The 19351-nt window shown below is 38.0% G+C and overlaps 1 protein-coding gene across 1 annotated transcript in view; it reads right to left on the reverse strand.

Annotated features, from left to right (window-relative positions):
* The window catches only part of LOC102268072 (ovostatin homolog 2-like), a 64973-nt gene that overhangs the window by 8356 nt on the left and 37266 nt on the right, over window positions 1–19351 (reverse strand). Inside the window, exons 15-27 of the mRNA XM_070370132.1 lie at window positions 16127–16297; window positions 14298–14442; window positions 12123–12228; window positions 11447–11675; window positions 10751–10880; window positions 8567–8685; window positions 7524–7575; window positions 5390–5473; window positions 4246–4422; window positions 3401–3482; window positions 2617–2773; window positions 1860–1934; window positions 633–798 (exon numbers count right to left, since the gene is read on the reverse strand). Coding sequence (XP_070226233.1) covers window positions 633–798; window positions 1860–1934; window positions 2617–2773; window positions 3401–3482; window positions 4246–4422; window positions 5390–5473; window positions 7524–7575; window positions 8567–8685; window positions 10751–10880; window positions 11447–11675; window positions 12123–12228; window positions 14298–14442; window positions 16127–16297 — 1693 coding nt within the window. The remainder of the gene's footprint in view (window positions 1–632; window positions 799–1859; window positions 1935–2616; window positions 2774–3400; window positions 3483–4245; window positions 4423–5389; window positions 5474–7523; window positions 7576–8566; window positions 8686–10750; window positions 10881–11446; window positions 11676–12122; window positions 12229–14297; window positions 14443–16126; window positions 16298–19351) is intronic.

The raw sequence follows: 19351 nt of genomic DNA on the forward strand, positions 1-19351 counted from the left end.
AAGCATCCAGCATCGTGCATTCAGGTTTTTATGGAAAAACTCAAACGAACTTTTTGGCCAATCCAATATTATGGCAGCCCTAGCGAACTAATGCAACTTCAGATAGCAACTTCCTAAGGTCAAAGTTTTTGACCTTAAGTTCAAGGCCAAAGTTTCATAAGCAGTTTTTATTATCTGCAGTCACTCTACTTGATTTTCTTTACTTCACTCACTTGAGAAGAAATGAGCAGAAAAGAAAAAGAGGAAACTAGAAAATATATAATGTTTTGTTTTTTTAAAAAGTCACTCAGAAATTTCATAAGATAAATAGAAATATTCTAGAAAAGAGAGGGTTCCTATGTGATTGCTCAGTTTCATCAGTTTATTCTTAGGGTCATCTCCACTAACAAAGAAGTGAAGTGAATTGAAGTGAAAGTTGCTCAGTCGTGTCTGACTCTTGGCAATGCCATGGACTGTAGCCCATGAAGTTCCTCTGTCCATGGGATTCTCCAGGCAAGAAAACTGGAGTGGGTTGCCATTTCCTCCTCCAGGGGATCTTTCCCACCCAGGGATCAAACCCTGGTCTCCTGCATTTCAGGCAGATTATTTGCCTGAAAGCCCCTCTATTAGCAAAAATGAATAATAATACTTACTTAATTTTGTAGCAGATTGATCTAGGGTCCGGAGTAAGGATTCCACTTTCTCCTCTTTTCCAGCCAATGCAAAAGCATAAGCTAGAACTGCAAGGTTGTAGCCATTTCTGACACCATTTTCCAAGGCCTCTTCTAAGCAAAAGAGCCCATTTCGTAGAGCGGGAAACTAGTCAAGAAGAACAATTCATTTTAAGATGATGCTTGAATACTTACTTGTAAGCTTAACTGTTTAAACTAATCATTCTTTATAATGTATATAATATACCCTTGAAGTATATTTTACATGCAAACCTGTTCATTTCTGTACATGTGAATTATATTTTATAAATATCATTAAAATTCATTTTTAATGGATTATCAGTATTTGAAAAAATTTAAGTAGTATGAAAATGGCAATCTCTGTCTGACTGGTTGTAATTTAGTTAATGATGTAAATGTTTTCTATGTGTCAAAGTATACATATTTATTTTTAGATCTAAGATATTTTACACTAATGCCCAAAATAAGAGCTCGTATTTCTAAAGATGGTTTTTGAGGTATACCAATGACCCTGAAAATTCCTAGGATCTTATTTCAAGAATAGATTTTGCAATTGGATAATCTGAACTTTGGATTGAGAGGCAGCCAAGATGAACCACACTTAAGCTGAAAATGTTTACATACTGAGTTGGTTAGACAAATAGAATATCAGGTTATAGTTATACTTGGAATAAGAGTTCTTAATCTGAAATTAATAGCTGAACTTCAGGAGATATATGGATACTGAAATGGTATGAAACACTTGTATAAGTGTGCATATGTATATCTTCTCTAGGGAAAAACTCAATAGTGTTCATCAACGGTTTCTATGAATCAAAAAGGTCATGCTAGTGGTAAAGAACCTGTCTGCCAATGCAGGAGACCTAAGAGATGTGAGTTTAATCCCTGGGTCTGGAAAATCCCCTGGTGGAGGAAATAGCAACCCACTCCAGTATTTTCACCTGGAAAATCCCATGGACAGAAGAGCCTGGCAGGCTACAGTCTATAGGGTCTCGAAGAGTTGGACATGACTGAAGCAACTTAGCATGCATGAATAAAAAATTTTGGGAGTGTTAATTTAAAGAGTGGTGGTGAATTAATTATTCTTTTGATGTTTCACCCAGTCCAGGAATTTTAAATCACTCTGAATTGATAGTCAAATTCATGTGCATTCAGCTGACTGATACTAAAAGACAGTGGGACCCATACAGTGAAATTGAGTCCAGCTTCAAGGAATGCAGCAACGATATAGGCAGTGAGTACAACGTCCTCTTCATTTCCAACCTAAACACAAAGGAACCATGAGTCATACAGGACAGCAGAGCACCAAAGAACGGCTATGCTTCTGAAGGGAAACTAGATAGGAAAGAAACACTGGGACAGATATCATTAAATTTTTTTTTTTTTTTTTTTTGGCCACGGTGCAGCATATGGAGAATACCAAGTGATATATCTAAATATGGACAGGAAAAGGGAAAGAACAGGTCTATCAAGGACAGACTTCATTCTATTTGCATTTTGACCTGAGGCAAGTGAGGTCCTCATGCTTTGATTTAAGGAGGTATTGGATCAGTGCTCCATGAAACAATATAAATTATGAGATCCTCTTCCTGAACTGGCTTACCATCCATAAATAGAAATAAATAATGTTTGCTTCAAATTTATAAACTGTTTCCTCTCTAGGTTATTTTTCAGTCCCCTCTCTCCTATTCTCAGTTTATCTACTCAAGGAGACTGGTTCTAAGAAAGGACTGAGAACAGTAAGACAAATAATAGATTCAAGAGGAATTCAGTGTAGGCTGAGGGTAACATGCAGGCAGCAGTAATAATGGCTTTGATTTACATACCACAAGCCTATCAAGGCAGCAGAAGGAATAATATTCATGAGTGTACTCATGGTCCCAAGAGCTGGATAAGGCAGGTAATGCAAAGGAGAAAGAAAAGCTTACTTGTGTGAATCACTCACCTCCCAGGCATTGCTGAAAAGCTTGCCATCACTTTTAAAGCAACCATCTATTTTCTGTTTGCTTGCAAGCCAGATCAAGGTCTCCCTTTGAACCAGTTCATCAATGAAGACATATTTCTTCATTCCCGCAAATGTCTTAAAAGTAAGAGCACTGAGCCTGTAAAGCCAATTGTCAGTTAGACAGAAATTAGATAAGAAAGAAATGGTGTCAGCTTCCCATCAGGTCCGTCATCACTGATTGCTTTGGGTCATGGGTGGATCTGATCTGGCTGAGAGCGACTGTAACAAGTCTTGATTGACAGCAGTTCTTTCCTTTGGACCAGTAAACTGTTATGAACAGCAATATGTGAAAGTAAGAGCATGTAATTTCCAGCACGTTTATGCACAAATTTCTATAGAATCCATCAGATTGTCCATACATGAAGAAAGAATGGAATGGGTGTAATTAGGTGCTTTGGAGCCTTTTAGTTTTACTTTCCTCAGTCTACATGGGGCCGAGAGAGGCAGACTAAGATGTGCCATTTACCACAGACTGGAAATATTGGTGGGGGTGTCATTAAATGACCAGACATCTAAGCAATCTATTATGAGACTTTCAGTACATTGTTGCTTTAAAGTTGGAATAATCAAATATTTTAGTTTTATCTGATTCACCTCTAGGAATTCACTTTGAAACACAAAAGTGTTGCTTTCAAATCCCCACCAAACACAATTCCCCTCAGCCCCTCACACGTCGTCCTCAGATCATTCTTGTATTATTTAAAATAAAAATTTCATCTCTTACCGTATGCTTCCTTCCTGATTCCTCTGCCAAAACACACTATAGGAACCATCAAAGTTTTTGAAAGACAACTGCTTCTGATAACCTAAAATACAACATGGTAGGAAATTATTCTTTAAGAAAGTTAGAAGAAAAATAATGGTGTAGTAACAGCCCTGTGTTTTGGTATTAGACGGACATAAATGACTAGATGATCATTTAAATTTTAATTTCTGAAACTCAGGTTCTCCATCCATAGGGAGAAAAGATCGCTTCTACCTTATAGGGTTTTAATTACAAGTAAGATATTCCATGTGACTATATCTAACTCAATAGTTGTCTGATATTACTAATTGTTTAGTTTTTTTCCTTGGGGTTATTTCATTTCAGTGTTATTTTTCTGAAAAAAAGAATAAAATAAATTATACTCCTGAACTTTTCTTTGATATCACATTTACAAGATCTTTCTAAATGCAAAACGAATCACTTCATCTCAATGGAATGCAATTGAGCAAACAAATACAGAAGTTGATAAATGAACTGTTTATAGCTACCATTAATAACAATAACAAAACCCACTAACAAAGTAGCTTGGCAAGATATTAGGCATTAAAAAAACCCTGAGCTCATAATGCGAAACAGTACCGGTCTGAATTGTGAAGCCAAATGACCATACAGATATTGAATTCCAAAAAAGCCCCCAAACAAACAAAAACATCCCAAAATAGAGCTAGGACTCAGAGTGACTCAGTTCTTCAGATATACTTTTTCCCCATGAGACTACCTCATAATAGCAGCTTTATGACATCTTGATATTAGTAATGATTTATTTAATCTATTATAGGCAGAAATTACTTCAATCTTCTCACCATTAGATAAGAAGAATAAAGCTTTAGATTTAACTTCCTCTGTCAGTTGTTTAGTAGATTTCAGATAGTCTAGGATGTAGGTATTAGATGCTAGCAGGGCAATATTCTGTTCTCCACCTCCATAGGGCATTTGGAAAAGATTCTCCAGATTCTGTATTGCAAGTCCTAGAATATCCCCTAAAAACAGGACAAACAATGTTACTGCTCGTTAAACTTGGTATCTCAGCATTAATGACAATAGGTGAAAGAGGCATAGTGGAAGGAAAGAACATTTTAAAATAGGTCTAAAAGGTGGAAACAAGGAATGTTTTCATGAAGTAATTCTAAAGAGGGTGAAGTCAAAGAGGTTTCTGGTATGAAAAATGTTTTGGAAAATCTCCTATTACCACAGAGAGAAGGAATTTAAGAAAGTGTGTTTGTTCACTTGATTGCTTGCTGGTTTGTTTTTTTGAGAAGCTGACCCTGTGAATTATATAATGTAATCCATTTCTTTCCCCAAAATGTAGATGTTAATAATAGACAAAGAAAGCTGACTTCTCTGGAACAGTTTTCTCCTTTACTGAGGAAATTTCCAGCATTTCTAACAAAGTGTATTCTGATCTCCAAAGGTATATTTAATATTTCAGATGGACAGGCTACAATAGGACTCTTTGTTTTCTAAACACCAATTATCATTCAGCAGAAAAAATATCTTCTAGGGACATAGATTAAAAAAAATTTTTTTAATTGAAGTATAACTGCTTTACAATGTTGTGTTACATGAATCAGCTCTTAATACATGTATACATATATCCCCTCCCTCTTGAGCCTCCCTCCTACCCACTCCCCCATCTGACCTTTCTAGGTCATCACAGAGTACTGAGCCGAACACTCTGTGCTGTACAGCAGGTTCCCACTAGCTATCTATTTTACCCATGGTTGTCTATACCCTCTCAGTTCATTGCACAGGGGCATGGATTTAAAAATGGTGCTGTAAGTCCTTCAGATCCCATGCAGAAACATAGGAGATCATCCTCAACAATAATTCCCTCCAACTGATACTGTAAGAAAAGTATCTCCATCCTTTGAAGTTTTTTTTTTTTTTTTTTACCACCTCAACTAAGATTTTCAAATCACTGTGAAACAAAAAATTTAACCAACTTACCCATAACAGTGAAAAAGGCCCTGGTTGATCCTTCTACGACATCATTTGTCAAATTCAAATCTACCTGCCTGGAGACTTTGGTGCCTGGAAAGAAAAAATATCAATAAAACAAATAATGTTTGGCTTTCTTTCATAAACAATAGTAGCAGGTTTGTGGGACAAACATATCAGAAAATATATTCCATTATTTGTATTTATTTTATAAGTTGCTTGTTTGAAGAGATGAACTTGAGGTTTTTATCTAGTTTAGAATAACAATACATTTAGAAAATGGCATATAAATCTGCAAGTTAGAGATGGCCTCTATTATCTATCAGTTTAGTGCCTGAACTACTTATGTATGAAAAAAAAAGTAAAAACTACTGATTATGACATATGGAACATTACACACAAAAGGTAAAACTTGGGGACTCTTACTCGGCATTAAAATCAAATCATCAGGAAATCCTCTGGCAGTCCAGTGGTTAGGACTCAGTGCTTTTACTGCTAAGACCTGATTTGATCCCTGTCTAGGGACTAAGATCCTGTAAGATGTGCAGTGTGGCCAAAAAAAAAAAAAAATTATGTTAATAAGAAATTAAAAAAAAATCAGATCATCATCAACCACATAAAGCAATACTCATGAGGCCCATAAAACTGGCTATTGAAGGTCAGTGATTTTCTATAGCTGTTTCATCCCAGGAGTACAGAAGCAAATGTTACATTATGGACTGCTTACATTATGTGCTGTTTGGGCATAATCTTGACTTTCCTCTGCCCAAAATTGTGCCACTTTCACATGCAAGATGAGCTCCACCCACCCCACCCCCCAAAAAGTTCACAAGATGGAAGAAGTAGGCTGAGACAGATCGATGTCATAGATGGACAACAAAAAATAACCTCATAAATGTCCTTTATATTTACTAAAACTATACAATGAAGACTGGGCCTGAAATGAAATAATCCTCCATTGGATACTCAGAATAAAGTCACCGAAGTCCTCAGTATAGCAATAAAGTAGAAGAAGAGGAAATAAATAGACCTGTGGATAAATTTCCTTTAGGACTATTTTGACCGTGTAGAAGATCCTACAGCACATGGGAATCTGCTCAATGTTACATGGCAGCCTGGATGATGGGAATTTGGGGGAGAATGGATACATGTATATGTACGGCTGAGTCTCTTCGCTGTTCTCCCAAAACTATCACAATGTTGTTAATTTGCTATTAGTTCAGTTCAGTTGCTCAGTCGTGTCCAACTCTTTGCAACCCCATGAATCGCAGCATGCCAGGCCTCCCTGTCCATCACCAACTCCCAGAGTTCACCCAAACTCATGTGAATCAAGTTGGTGATGAGATTCAGCCATCTCATCCTCTGTCATCCCCTTCTCCTCCTGCCCCCAATCCCTCCCAGCATCAGAGTCTTTTCCAATGAGTCAACTCTTCACATGAGGTGGCCAAAGTATTGGAGTTTCAGCCTCAGCATCAGTCCTTCCAATGAACACCCAGGACTGATCTCCTTTAGGATGGACTGGTTGGATCTCCTTGCAGTCCAAGGGACTCTCAAGAGTCTTCTCCAACACCACAGTTCAAAAGCATCAATTCTTTGGCACTCAGCTTTCTTCACAGTCCATCTCTCACATCCATACAGGACCACTGGAAAAACCATAGCCTTGACTAGATGGACCTTTGTTGGCAAAGTAATATCTCTGCTTTTGAATATGCTATCTAGGTTGGTCATAACTTTCCTTCCAAGGAGTAAGCGTCTTTTAATTTCATGGCTGCAATCACCATCTGCAGTGATTTTAGAGCCCCCCAAAATAAAGTCTGACACTGTTTCCACTGTTTCCCCATCTATTTCCCATGAAGTGATGGGACCAGATGCCAAGATCTTTGTTTTCTGAATGTTGAGCTTTAAGCCAATTTTTTCACTCTCTTCTTTCACTTTCATCGAGAGGCTTCTTAGTTCCTCTTCATTTTTGCCATAAGGGTGGTGTCATCTGCATATCTGAGGTTATTGATATTTCTCCCAGCAATCTTGATTCCAGCTTATGCTTCTTCCAGCCCAGCCTTTCTCATGATGTACTCTGCATATAAGTTAATTGGCTATACCCCAGTACAAGATAAAAAAGTTAAAAAAGAAAAGATCCTCTTACCTTGTGTACAGATAAGGAAACTTTGAGTCATCTCTTTTTCAATACCTTCAGGCTATCAAAGAGTAAAGTAAATAGAAAGAAGCATAAAGTCAGGGGTCTGGGTCATCTTTCCACACAGAAAAAGCAACCACATGTCAGCTCACATAGGCATGGCTGGCTCATGGTTGTCGCTGGAGAAGATCCATTCATTGTCCCCTTCTGTTTATATCTGCAAGTCACTGTATGTTACCAACACCCACTTTGGCTCTGTGTTCCCATAGTTCTTTGAGGGATGGAGATAACTTCAGTGTCTTAGTGGAACAAACTCAGTTTCCCTGGCACTGTCCAGCTTCTCCAGTAGACAAACAAAAGTGTTTTGCAAAGTAAGAACATGCCAAAAGGTGAGGTGAGAGGATGCCATTGACGAGCAGTGATTCTTTTAGAGGATGATGAGGCCTGCACAGGCATGTAGATTTGTCTCTTGGATTTGAGAGTCAGTTAAAGGAAGAGAGGGAAGAGGATCAGGTGTATAGCAAGCATCATGAGTCAGGAGCAAACAAAAAATCTAAGCCTGTTTCACGAGTTACACTTTTCTATCCTGGGTTAAGTGTTGATTAAAGAATGGATGAATTTTATTGCCATTTTAATTTATTTAAAATGGCATATCTTGTGTCAATAGTGAGAGTGAAAGTGTTAGTTGCTCAGTCATGTCCAACTGTTTGTCAACAGCAATTACGGTCAATTAAGTCTCTTTACAGAGAATGTCCTTTATTATTTAACCTATTGCATGCATGCTAAGTCATTTCTCGTGTCCATCTCTTGTGACCCTATGGACTGTAGGGTAGCCCGCCAGGCTCCTCTGTCATTGGGATTCTTCAGGCAAGAACACTGGAGTGGGTTGCCATTTCCTCCTCCAGGAGATCTTCTCAACCCAGGGATGGAACATGAGTCTCTTACGTCTCCTGCATTGGCAGGTGGGTTCTTTCCCGTTAGCACCACCTGGGAAGCCCATGATACTCTCTATTTTGTACGTGGAAGGGCTTGATAGTTTTGCATGTGCTTACCTGTACCAACAGACTTTTGATCACAGTATCCTTCCAGTTCAGGTTCTGCCTCTCAGGTGCTTCATTTGGGCAAGCACTATTTTGCCTGGACTCAGCAACTACAGTGATATTCACTTTACCTGAAAAACATTCCCAAATATAAATTACATTGACCACTGGCCCCTTCTGTGAAAGGACATGATTAAAAGTCTATAAATCACTTCTTGAATCAGACAAACCGAATCTTATCATCATATTTATGCTTGGACCAAAATAACTCATTCTTTCTCCTGCCTGGAGATAATATGATGTCCTTTTCTATCTCTTTCAAGATTCCTTACATGAAGTAATTGATTCACTTCCCTAACTAGAACTTAAGAAAATGTGGAAAATGTTGGCTTTGCAGAATATTCTATTTTTTTCCACAAAAGTGAGTGACTTCACTTTCCTTTCCTTACACCATACGTGCGTGCATGCTAAGTCAGTTCAGTCGTGTCCACCTCTTTGCACCCGCCATGGACTGTGTAGCCCACCAGGCTCCTCTGTCCATGGAATTTTCCAGGCAAGAATACTGGAGTGGATTGCCATTTCCTTCTTCAGAGATATTCCTGACCCAGGGATAGAACTTACCTCTCTTATGTCTCCTGCATTGGCAAGTGGATTCGTTATCACTAGCACCACCAAGGAAGCCCTATCTGGGAAGCCATCTGGGGGGTCACTGGGAAGTGATATCATAGGTCATAATTAAAATGGATCTCCAATTTTCTTGTGAAAATTAGAGAAATAAAAAATATAATACTTTTAGTTTCATATTATCTGTATGCCTATTGTGAAGTCACTCAGTCGTGTCCAACTCTTTGCGATCCCATGGACTGTAGCCTACCACGCTCCTCTGTCTATGGGATTTTCCAGGTGAGAGTACTGGAGTGGGTTGCCATTATATACCTATGCACAACCAATACACTGTTCTTTATTTTTTGTTAGTGTGTTTTGTTTCTTTTTTAACATAGATTTTTGACACTCCACTCTTAGAACTGTGTCCTCCTCTTAAAGCCATAAAACCATACAAGTCAGTACAGTATTCTATCTCAATTGCCAGCGGAAGATTTTTGAAAACCTTGTATAGCTACAGAAATTGAGAAACTTAAAATCTAATAGGAAAACTAGTCTTATGCAGACCAATGTCAGGTGAATTAAAGTGATCTCATAAATTACTCTGTATTGCTAAAGGAATATAATAAATATAGGATATGAAATAAAGGAAATTTTACTTTTTGATATTAGTGATAATGATGAGAATGTGTCTACTACATCTATAATTCTTGTTTACTAGATTCTTTTTAACTTTTCCCTTCCCTTGTATTTTTAACAAGATATTGTCAAATTTAGTTTTATATATTGCAGATAATCTATGCATTGAGACTCTAATCTTCTCTGTGTTTAATTCCCATCTGAGTGTTCAGTGTTTTGGTTGTCTCATAACACATCTAGTAGATTTACAAATCCTGGCAATCATTGAGATTGAGGAGCAATTTTTGTCTAGGTAACATGAGTTCCTGATGGCAAGTGAAGAAGCAAATGAGAAGGGAAGAAACTGAGCAGCGTTAATGAAAATACGGTTTTCACTTGGGTTATGATACATGGACTTGATGGGTAATGCAAATTAGCCTTTGCATTGTATTTCAATCACGTTCTGCTTTTCAACAAATGGAGGATGGGTTTGCTCCACATAAGCATTAGCAAACCAGAAATTAGATTATGAAAATAGGATTTTAATTGAGACCCTAAAAAAATGAGAATTTTTAAAAACAGAAATTTCAAATGTGAGGGATAAAGTTATCTCTGTATAGAGGATTTAAGGGAAACAGCTGCTGCTGCTGATGCTAAGTCTCTTCAGCTATGTCCGACTCTGTGCGGCCCCATAGAAGGCAGCCCACCAGGCTCCGCCTTCCCTGGGATTCTCCAGGCAAGAACACTAGAGTGGCTTGCCATTTCCTTCTCCAATGCATGAAAGTGAAAAGTGAAAGTGAAGTCGCTCAGTCGTATGGGACTCTTAGCGACCCCATGGACTGCAGCCTACCAGGCTCCTCCGTCCATGGGATTTTCCAGGCAAGAGTACTGGAGTGGGGTGCCATTGCCTTCTCTTAGGCAATAAAAATAGACTGGTTTTTCAGGAGAGATTGGCATGGACACATAGTTACTTACCCAGCTTCTTAGGAGTAACAGTCCAGACATATGTCTTTTTCTCTGAAGCTTGGATAATCTCACTGCTGTTGTCTTTAGGGGTACTGATATCTGCCTCAAAATCCTGAGATGCTTCTAGTTGAGTGAAAATCTAAAATAACAGTCATGAAGTGAGAGCGGCACTTTAAATATTTTGCTGTCACTATTCCTCCTCCAATCTTGAGAAAATTCTACTTTACTTGTTTTATATCATCAAAAATAAACGATACAAATGACTCCTCTCATAAGAAGATAAATCTGGCATAACACTTACTATAAAATGACTTTCTTATAGCAGTATTTAAATCACTGCTGTGAATTAAAGCAAATTTTTGTTTGCTTTTCAAAGATTTTTTTTTTGATGTGGACCATTTTTTAAAAGTTTTTATCGAATTTGTTACAACATTGCTTCTGTTTTATGTTTTGTTTTTTTTGGCTATGAAGCATGTGGGATCTTCTCTCACCGACCACGAATTGAACCCTTACCTCCTGCATTGGAAGGCAAAACCTTAACTACTAGACTGCCAGGGAAACCCTAGCAACTGTTTTTGTTTGAGGAAAAATCTTATGACTCTATAGTACCATTTTGTATTTGAGAAAAAAAAAAGAATATGGCAACATTCAAGAAATCTCTTGGCCTTGTTAGATTTTGACTCCAGATCAAAGGGAATAATTTACCTCTACACAGGTATTCAGGTAGCTGAAGACACTGACAATCAGATCAGACCGTTCATTCCGAACAACTGAAGAGGGGGAGGTTATTTCAACAAAGAAAGGTTGGGAGGCTTCCAGAGAAGCTATTGATGAAATGCCAAATCCAGCCTCACCGTTCACACAGAAGCCACTTGCTTCCCATTGCGTTATAGTATCAGGGATGGTGAATGAAAGATTTGCTGAACCGGAGGAGCTACAAAGAGAGATTATAGGTAAAATGCGTCCTTTGTCCAAACCAGGAACCTAAATTTAATCCAGAGCAAACAAAAAAGTATTAACTGAAGGTTAAAAATGAGCCATAGATCAGTATCATTAGATCTTTGTCAGGGTGTTAGATCAGTATTTTGAGAGCTGGATTTCTAAATCCAGCTAAAATTTAATCTTAAAAAGGTCACATTTCTCTAAACACATTATTTTTTCTAATTCATGCAGCTTGCATCTATCTGCATGAAATGAACAGACAAGAAACAGTACTAGAGGAAAAGTAAAATAAAATATGTGGTCAGTACATATAAGTGAATGGTGTTTTGTATTTTACCGACATGGTTCTTCTTTATATACTCAGAAATAAAGTTTAGGAAATAAAGACAAAAAGAAAATAGAAATAAAGATATATAGGAAAGAAAACTTAAAAGCTTACTCAATGCTGACCAGGTCCCAAATCCATGTTTCCGGAAAGTTTGTTCTTACTGTTTCAATTATAACCCGTTCTATGGAGTCAAAATTCTCCCTTGTGACTTCACTAGCTAAAAGAAAAGAGAAATGTTTTAAAGAGAGAGAATAAAAAACGTTCCAATGACACATCCGTAAGCTATGTCTCTGACCGCACATGCTTAGTGGGACATGATATAGGGGTTGCTGCTGGGTCTCAGTGTCAATAAACGTACATCTCAGCCTAAATGTCAGTGTTTTGATGCTCAAATCAGTCCCGTTATTAAAATAAGAGCAACACACACACACACACACACACACACACACACACACACACACACACATCATCCAACATTTTTCCTCCAGGGTCAAATTTAGAGAAAGTCATGTCTATTTATTGAATGGTGTTTCTCGTCTGACATTCTGGTGTCTGCCAGGAAACAATTTGGTATTGGCCAATTCTATCATCCTAATGACTAAAGTTTCTAATGACATTAACATTGCTAATTTCTTTTTTTTTAATTTATTGAAGGATACGTGCTTTATGGAATTTTGCTGTTTTCTGTCAAATCTCAACATGAATCAGCCATAGGTATACATATATCCCCTCCCTTTGAACCCCCTCCCCTCCCTCTCCCCATCCCACCCCTCTAGGTTGATACAGAGCCCCTGTTTGAGTTTCCTGAGCCATACAGCAAATTCCCGTTGGCTATTTATTTCACATACGGTAATGTAAGTTTCCATGTTCTTCTTTCCATCCATCTCACCCTCTCCTTCCCTCTCCCTGTGTCCATAAGTCTATTTTCCATGTCTGCTTCTCCACTGCTGCCCTGTAAACAAATTCTTCAGTACCATTTTTCTAGATTCTGTAAATATGTGTTAGAATATGATATTTATCTTTCTCTTTCTGACTCACTTTACTCTGTATAATAGCTTCTAGGTTCATCCACCTCATCAGAACTGACTCAAATGTGTTTCTTTTTATGGCTTAGTAATATTCCATTCTGTATATGTACCACAACTTCTTTATCCATTTATCTATTGATGGACATCTAGGTTGCTTCCATGTTCTAGCTATCGTAAATAGTGCTACAATGAACAATGGGATACATGTGTCTTTTTTGATTTTGGTTTCCTCAGAGTATATGCCTAGGATTGGGATTGCTGTTTCATATGGTGGTTTTATTCCTAGTTTTTAAAGGAATCTCCATACCGTCTTCCATAGTGGCTGTATCAATTTACATTCCCACCAACAGTAACATTGCTAATTTCTGAAGAACATTTTTTTTGTTTCCTTGGCCTCTGGGCTATATTTGACATTAAAAAAACTTCTGTTTTTAAATTGAAGTATAGTTGATTAACAATGCTGGGTTACTTTCTTCTATACAATAAACTGACTCTTTTATACACACACACACACACACACACACATATACATTCTTTTTTATATTTGGCATTCTTTTTTCCTATTTTTTGGCCATGCCACATGGCTTATGGGATCTTAGTTCCCCCATCAGGGATTGAACACGTACCCCCTGCATCACCAGGGAAGCCAAAAATGGATGGGTATTTGAACACATTTCTCTGATGCCTGCTGTTTGGTCATCTGAGAATCAGAATGCTCTCTGCCTTGAACTATGTATTCTGATCTACACATAATAAGGGCATCTCCTCCTATCATTATGATTGCCCTCCTGTACATTTCTGCTGTTGTGTTCTACCATAAAAATAAACTTCCTCTCATACCTGAAGTGAATTCTTCCTTTTAGCTAATATCATTCCCACTTACCTTATTCTGCTTTATTCAGCTGCAGGATGTATGTGAAGTGAAGTTGCTCAGTCGTGCCCGACTCTTTGCGACCCCATGGACAGTAGCCTGCACCAAGCTCCTCCATCCATGGGATTTTCCAGGCAAGAGTACTGGAGTGGGTTGCCATTTCCTTCTCCAGGGAATCTTCCTGACCCAGGGATCAAACCCAGGTCTCCCGCATTGTAGACAGATGCTTTACCATCTGAGCCACCAGGGAAGTCGGATGTATAGTCGTAGACAAACACATGACATATTGCACATGTAAAAATCTCAGTTTTGGATAGTCATACAAAATACAACCAATTCCATGAATCCTTTTAACCAACCCCCCCCCCCAAAATCCAGGTTACCTACATGCAATTTTCAATGGGGCACTGTACATGGGTGCATATCCTCCCGATTCTAGATAGAGCGGCCCATGGTATGGCATGCTTGTCTCTGTTGAACATACTTCTGGTTTCTGGTAATGGAGATTGGTGAAGACTTTCAGACCCATATCCTTCAAAGAAATAAATAGCAAAGGAAAAGTTGAGCAGTCTCTTTATACAAGACCTTAAAAAAAGTCATCAACTGTATTATAATTAAAAAAATATATGATAAATATACATGTTTTCTTTGCTAGCAAGCAAGGGTCTGGTATATTACAAGTCAAGTCACCTGTCTTTGATATGTGAAGTCTCTAAAATTGGAGGAAACATGATAATCATTATGATTATTCAGCACTTGTGTTCTGCGATTTTGCTAAGGGTTTTACATTATTCTCCATTTGATTTTAAGGGACAAATATTTATGAGATGTTATCGTTGCCTTAATTAACATCACACACACACATGAACATATGTGTATGAGACACAGCCAGTAAATTGGAGCTCTGGGACTTGAAAGAAAATGTCTGACTCTATTCCCCTTTCTTTCTATAGCTGTGGTGGCAACCCATGCTAGTATTTTTGCCTGGAGAATCCCAGGGATAGAGGAGTCTGGTGGCCTGCCGTCTATGGGGTCGCACAGAATTGGACACGACTGAAGCGACTTAGCAGCAGCCCCAGCAGACTTCAATCATAACGATTCCTTTAGGGAATTCCCCAGTGATCCAGTGGTTAAGACTTTGCCTTCCAGTGCAGGGGGTGTCAGTTTGATCCCTGGTTGAAGAGCTAAGATCCCATATACCTTGTGGCCGAAAAACCAAAACATAAAACAGAAGCGGTATTGTAACAAATTCCATAAAGACTAAAAAAAAAGGTCCACATTAAAAAAAAATCTTTTAAAAAAATACCCTTTTAGGAAGCCTCAGAATATTCCAGTGATAGCCTTTGTATAAATGGAGCTGAGGCTCTATGTTAGCCTCCTGAGTTGATGATTTCTGCATAAAATTTATTACAATACCTTGAAGATTGTCTCATTGCTTCTAACATCAAGTTTTAACTTTAACATCAACATCATCATTTCAGCCACCCCATAATTTTTTTTCCACAGAGAAAAAAAATCAACAAAAATGAATATCTTCTTTATAAGACAATTTCTGAGTGATGTAAAGCACATTACTGACCTCAATCTCAAAGAAAAGGAGGTGTTAGTCACTTGGTCATGTCTGACTTTTTGGGACCTCCCCCCCACCGGACTGTAGCCCACCAAACTTTTCTGTCCATTCTCCAGGCAAGAATAATGGAGTGGGTTGCCATTCCCTTCTCCAGGGGATCTTCCCAACCCAAGGATCAAACCCAGGTCTCCTGCATTGCAGACAGATTCTTTACTGCACAAATAATAAAATATAGATTTGCATTCGGTGCATACATACATGGTCATGTCTGACTCTTTTGTGACCCCATGGCCTGTAACCCACCAGGCTCCTCTGTCCACAGAATTTTCCAGGCAAGAATACTGGAGTGGGTTGTCATTTCCTTCTCCAAGATATGCATTAGGAAAACTAAGATTAAAATTGATGTGCAATAATTTTTTTAAAGTATTTTTTTGATGTGGACTATTTTAAAAGTCTTTATGTACTTTGTTACAATATTGCTTCTGCTTTATGTTTTGGGGTTTTATTGGCCTCAAGGCATTTGGGATCTTAGCTTTTCAACCAGGGATTGAACCCACACCCCTGGCTTTGAAAGGTGAAGTCTTAACCACTGGACCACCAGGGAAGTCCCCTCATGCAGCAATTTTAAAGCCTAAAATGATCTTACCTTGACAATATCATAGATGTCTCCATCCCCATGGTTGCTTACAGGTATATAATACAAGCCATTGTAAAACATATCTTTCTGAGGAATGCAAGGGTCTACCTTGCCATCATCAAGGTTGAGACCACGATAGAAATAACCATACAGTTCTGTATTTGGGAGCATATTGTACACCTGGAAGAAAAATATCATGGTTTCTAATTATTTGAAATATTGTTTTTGTAGTGGCAAAATTGGCAACTTTTTGTGCTATAACCATTTATTCTTCATTTAAAAATACATCAACACATAATTATTTTATAATCCTTATACATTTTAATTTATTTTCAGTTTTATATTTTGATATGGTTTAAGGGAAAAGAGTCCATTTAAAAATTTATTTACTAAAAACAAATAAAAAATTTTAAATCAAGTAAAATGAAGTAAATAAACATGTAAAACAGACAAGTTGCTATGTTTCCATGAATAAGCATAATAATCAAATCTGAATCTGTTTCCAGGCAGCCAAGGCAAAAAAGAAACTATTCAATATGTAAATTTCATTATCAAAAATAGAAAAGCATATATTCTAGTAACACATAATATATAATTGCTCATATATGATTTAAAAAAATTTTATTGGAGTATAGTTAATTTACAATGTTGTGTTAGTTTCAGGTATATAGCAAAGTGATTAAATTACACATATACCTATATTCACTTTTTTTTCAGATTCTTTTCTAATATAGGCCATTACAGAGTATTGAGATGCGTTTCCTGTGCTATACAGCAGGGTCTTATAAATTACCTATTTTATATATGCTATGTTATGCTATGCTAAGTCACTTCAGTCGTGTCCGACTCTGTGTGACCCCATAGACAGCAGCCCACCAGGCTCCCCGTCCTTGAGATTCTCCACGCAAGAACACTGGAGTGGGTTGCCATTTCCTTCTCCAATACATGAAAGTGAAAAGTGAAAGTGAAGTTGCTCAGTCCTCTCCGACTCTTAGCGACCCCATGGACTGCAGCCTACCAGGCTCCTCCATCCATGGGATTTTCCAGGCAAGAGTACTGGAGTAGGGTGCCATTGCCTTCTCCGATTTTATATATAGTAGTGTATATATTGAACCGTGAACTTCCAGATGTTCAAGCTGGTTTTAGAAAAGGCAGAGGAACCAGAGATCAAATTGCCCACATCCACTGGATCATTGAAAAAGCAAGAGAGTTCCAGAAAAACATCTATTTCTGCTTTATTAACTATGCCAAAGCCTTTGACTGTGTAGATCACAATAAACTGTGGAAAATTCTGAAAGAGATGGGAATACCAGAACACCTGACCTGCCTCTTGAGAAACCTATATGCAGGTCAGGAAGCAACAGTTAGAACTGGACATGGAACAACAGACTGGTTCCAAATAGGAAAAGGAGTACATCAAGGCTGTATATTGTCACCCTGCTGATTTAACTTCTATGCAGAGTACATCATGAGAAACGCTGGACTGGAAGAAGCACAAGCTGGAATCAAGATTGCCGGGAGAAATATCAATAACCTCGGATATGCAGATGACACCACCCTTATGGCAGAAAGTGAAGAGGAACTCAAAAGCCTCTTGATGAAGGTGAAAGTGGAGAGTGAAAAAGTTGGCTTAAAGCTCAACATTCAGAAAACGAAGATCATGGCATCCGGTCCCATCACTTCATGGGAAATAGATGGGGAAACAGTGGAAACAGTGTCAGACTTTATTTTTTTGGGCTCCAAAATCACTGCAGATGGTGATTGCACCCATGAAATTAAAAGACGCTTACTCCTTGGAAGCAAAGTTATGACCAACCTAGATAGAATATTCAAAAGCAGAGACATTACTTTGCCAACAAAGGTCTGTCTAGTCAAGGCTATGGTTTTTCCAGTGGTCATGTATGGATGTGAGAGTTGGACTGTTAAGAAAGCTGAGGGCCAAAGAATTGATGCTTTTGAACTGTGGTGTTGGAGAAGACTCTTGAGAGTCCCTTGGACTGCAAGGAGATCCAACCAGTCCATTCTAAAGGAGATCAGCCCTGGGGTTTCTTTGGAAGGAATGATGCTAAAGCTGAAACTCCAGTACTTTGGCCACCTCATGCGAAGAGTTGACTCATTGGAAAAGACTGATGCTGGGAAGGATTGAGGGCAGGAGGAGAAGGGGACAACAGAGGATGAGATGGCTGTGTAGACACAGCAACTAAACAACAACAACAAGAAATATCAATACCATATTCCAACAGAGCTCCTACTGTTGAGAAGTTGGAGAAGGAAATTTTAAGAAACTACATGAAGGAAAGAAAAGACTAGCATGGAGAAATTGGAGGATACACACACTAGTCAACTCCAGATGAAAGAAAGTACAACATTAAGTGTCAAAGCATGAATCATGGCCTTTGGATTTAATAAGAGAGGGGCTTAAAATATATGGGCCTGGAAGTGGCAGCTTCCAAACCTTGCGGTTGATGGGACATAATCAGATCTTTAGAGGAAGGAAAAGATGCAACTTCAAAATGTGAGAACGTACTTGCAGGGCAAGAATAGAAACACAGACATAGAGAACTGGGATGATTGAGAGAGCAGCACTGACAGATATATGCTACCATGTGTAAAACAGAGAGCTAGTGGGAAGATTCTGTACAGTCCAGGGAGCTCAGCTCAGTGCTCTGTGAGGGATGCTCTGTAGAGGGATGGGATGAGGACACCAGGGAGGGAGTATATGTACACATATAGCTGGTTCACCTTGTTGTATACTGGAAACTAACATAATATTGTAAAGCAATTCTATTTCAATTAAAAATAAATTTTAAAAAAGAGTGATGGGAAATATATATACATATAACTGATTCACTTTGTTGTATAGTAAAAACTAATATAACATTGTAGAGCAATTATACTCCAATTAAAAAAAAAGTAAAAGCAAATGAAAGAAAATGGGAAATTAAAATATCCAATAGCTTTTAATTGAGATGACTTTGATGAAATATTCTGAAATTGCTGGTTTGGAAATGCTTATGAAAATATAAGATCTATTAACAGATAACAGAATGTCCAAGCATACTCTTTGATACTGAGATTTAACTCTAGGTTTTCATATATATGGTTACATCTACAGTTGTATAATCCCTAACCCATTATAATTATCCATAGAATTCTTTATTGTTGTGAGTCCTGAGCCATCCAAGAAAAATAATTAAGTGTGAAATCCATAGAAAGACAAAGAAAGACAATGTT

Source organism: Bos mutus, chromosome 5, assembly GCF_027580195.1.
Source record: "Bos mutus isolate GX-2022 chromosome 5, NWIPB_WYAK_1.1, whole genome shotgun sequence".
NCBI lineage: Eukaryota > Metazoa > Chordata > Mammalia > Artiodactyla > Bovidae > Bos > Bos mutus.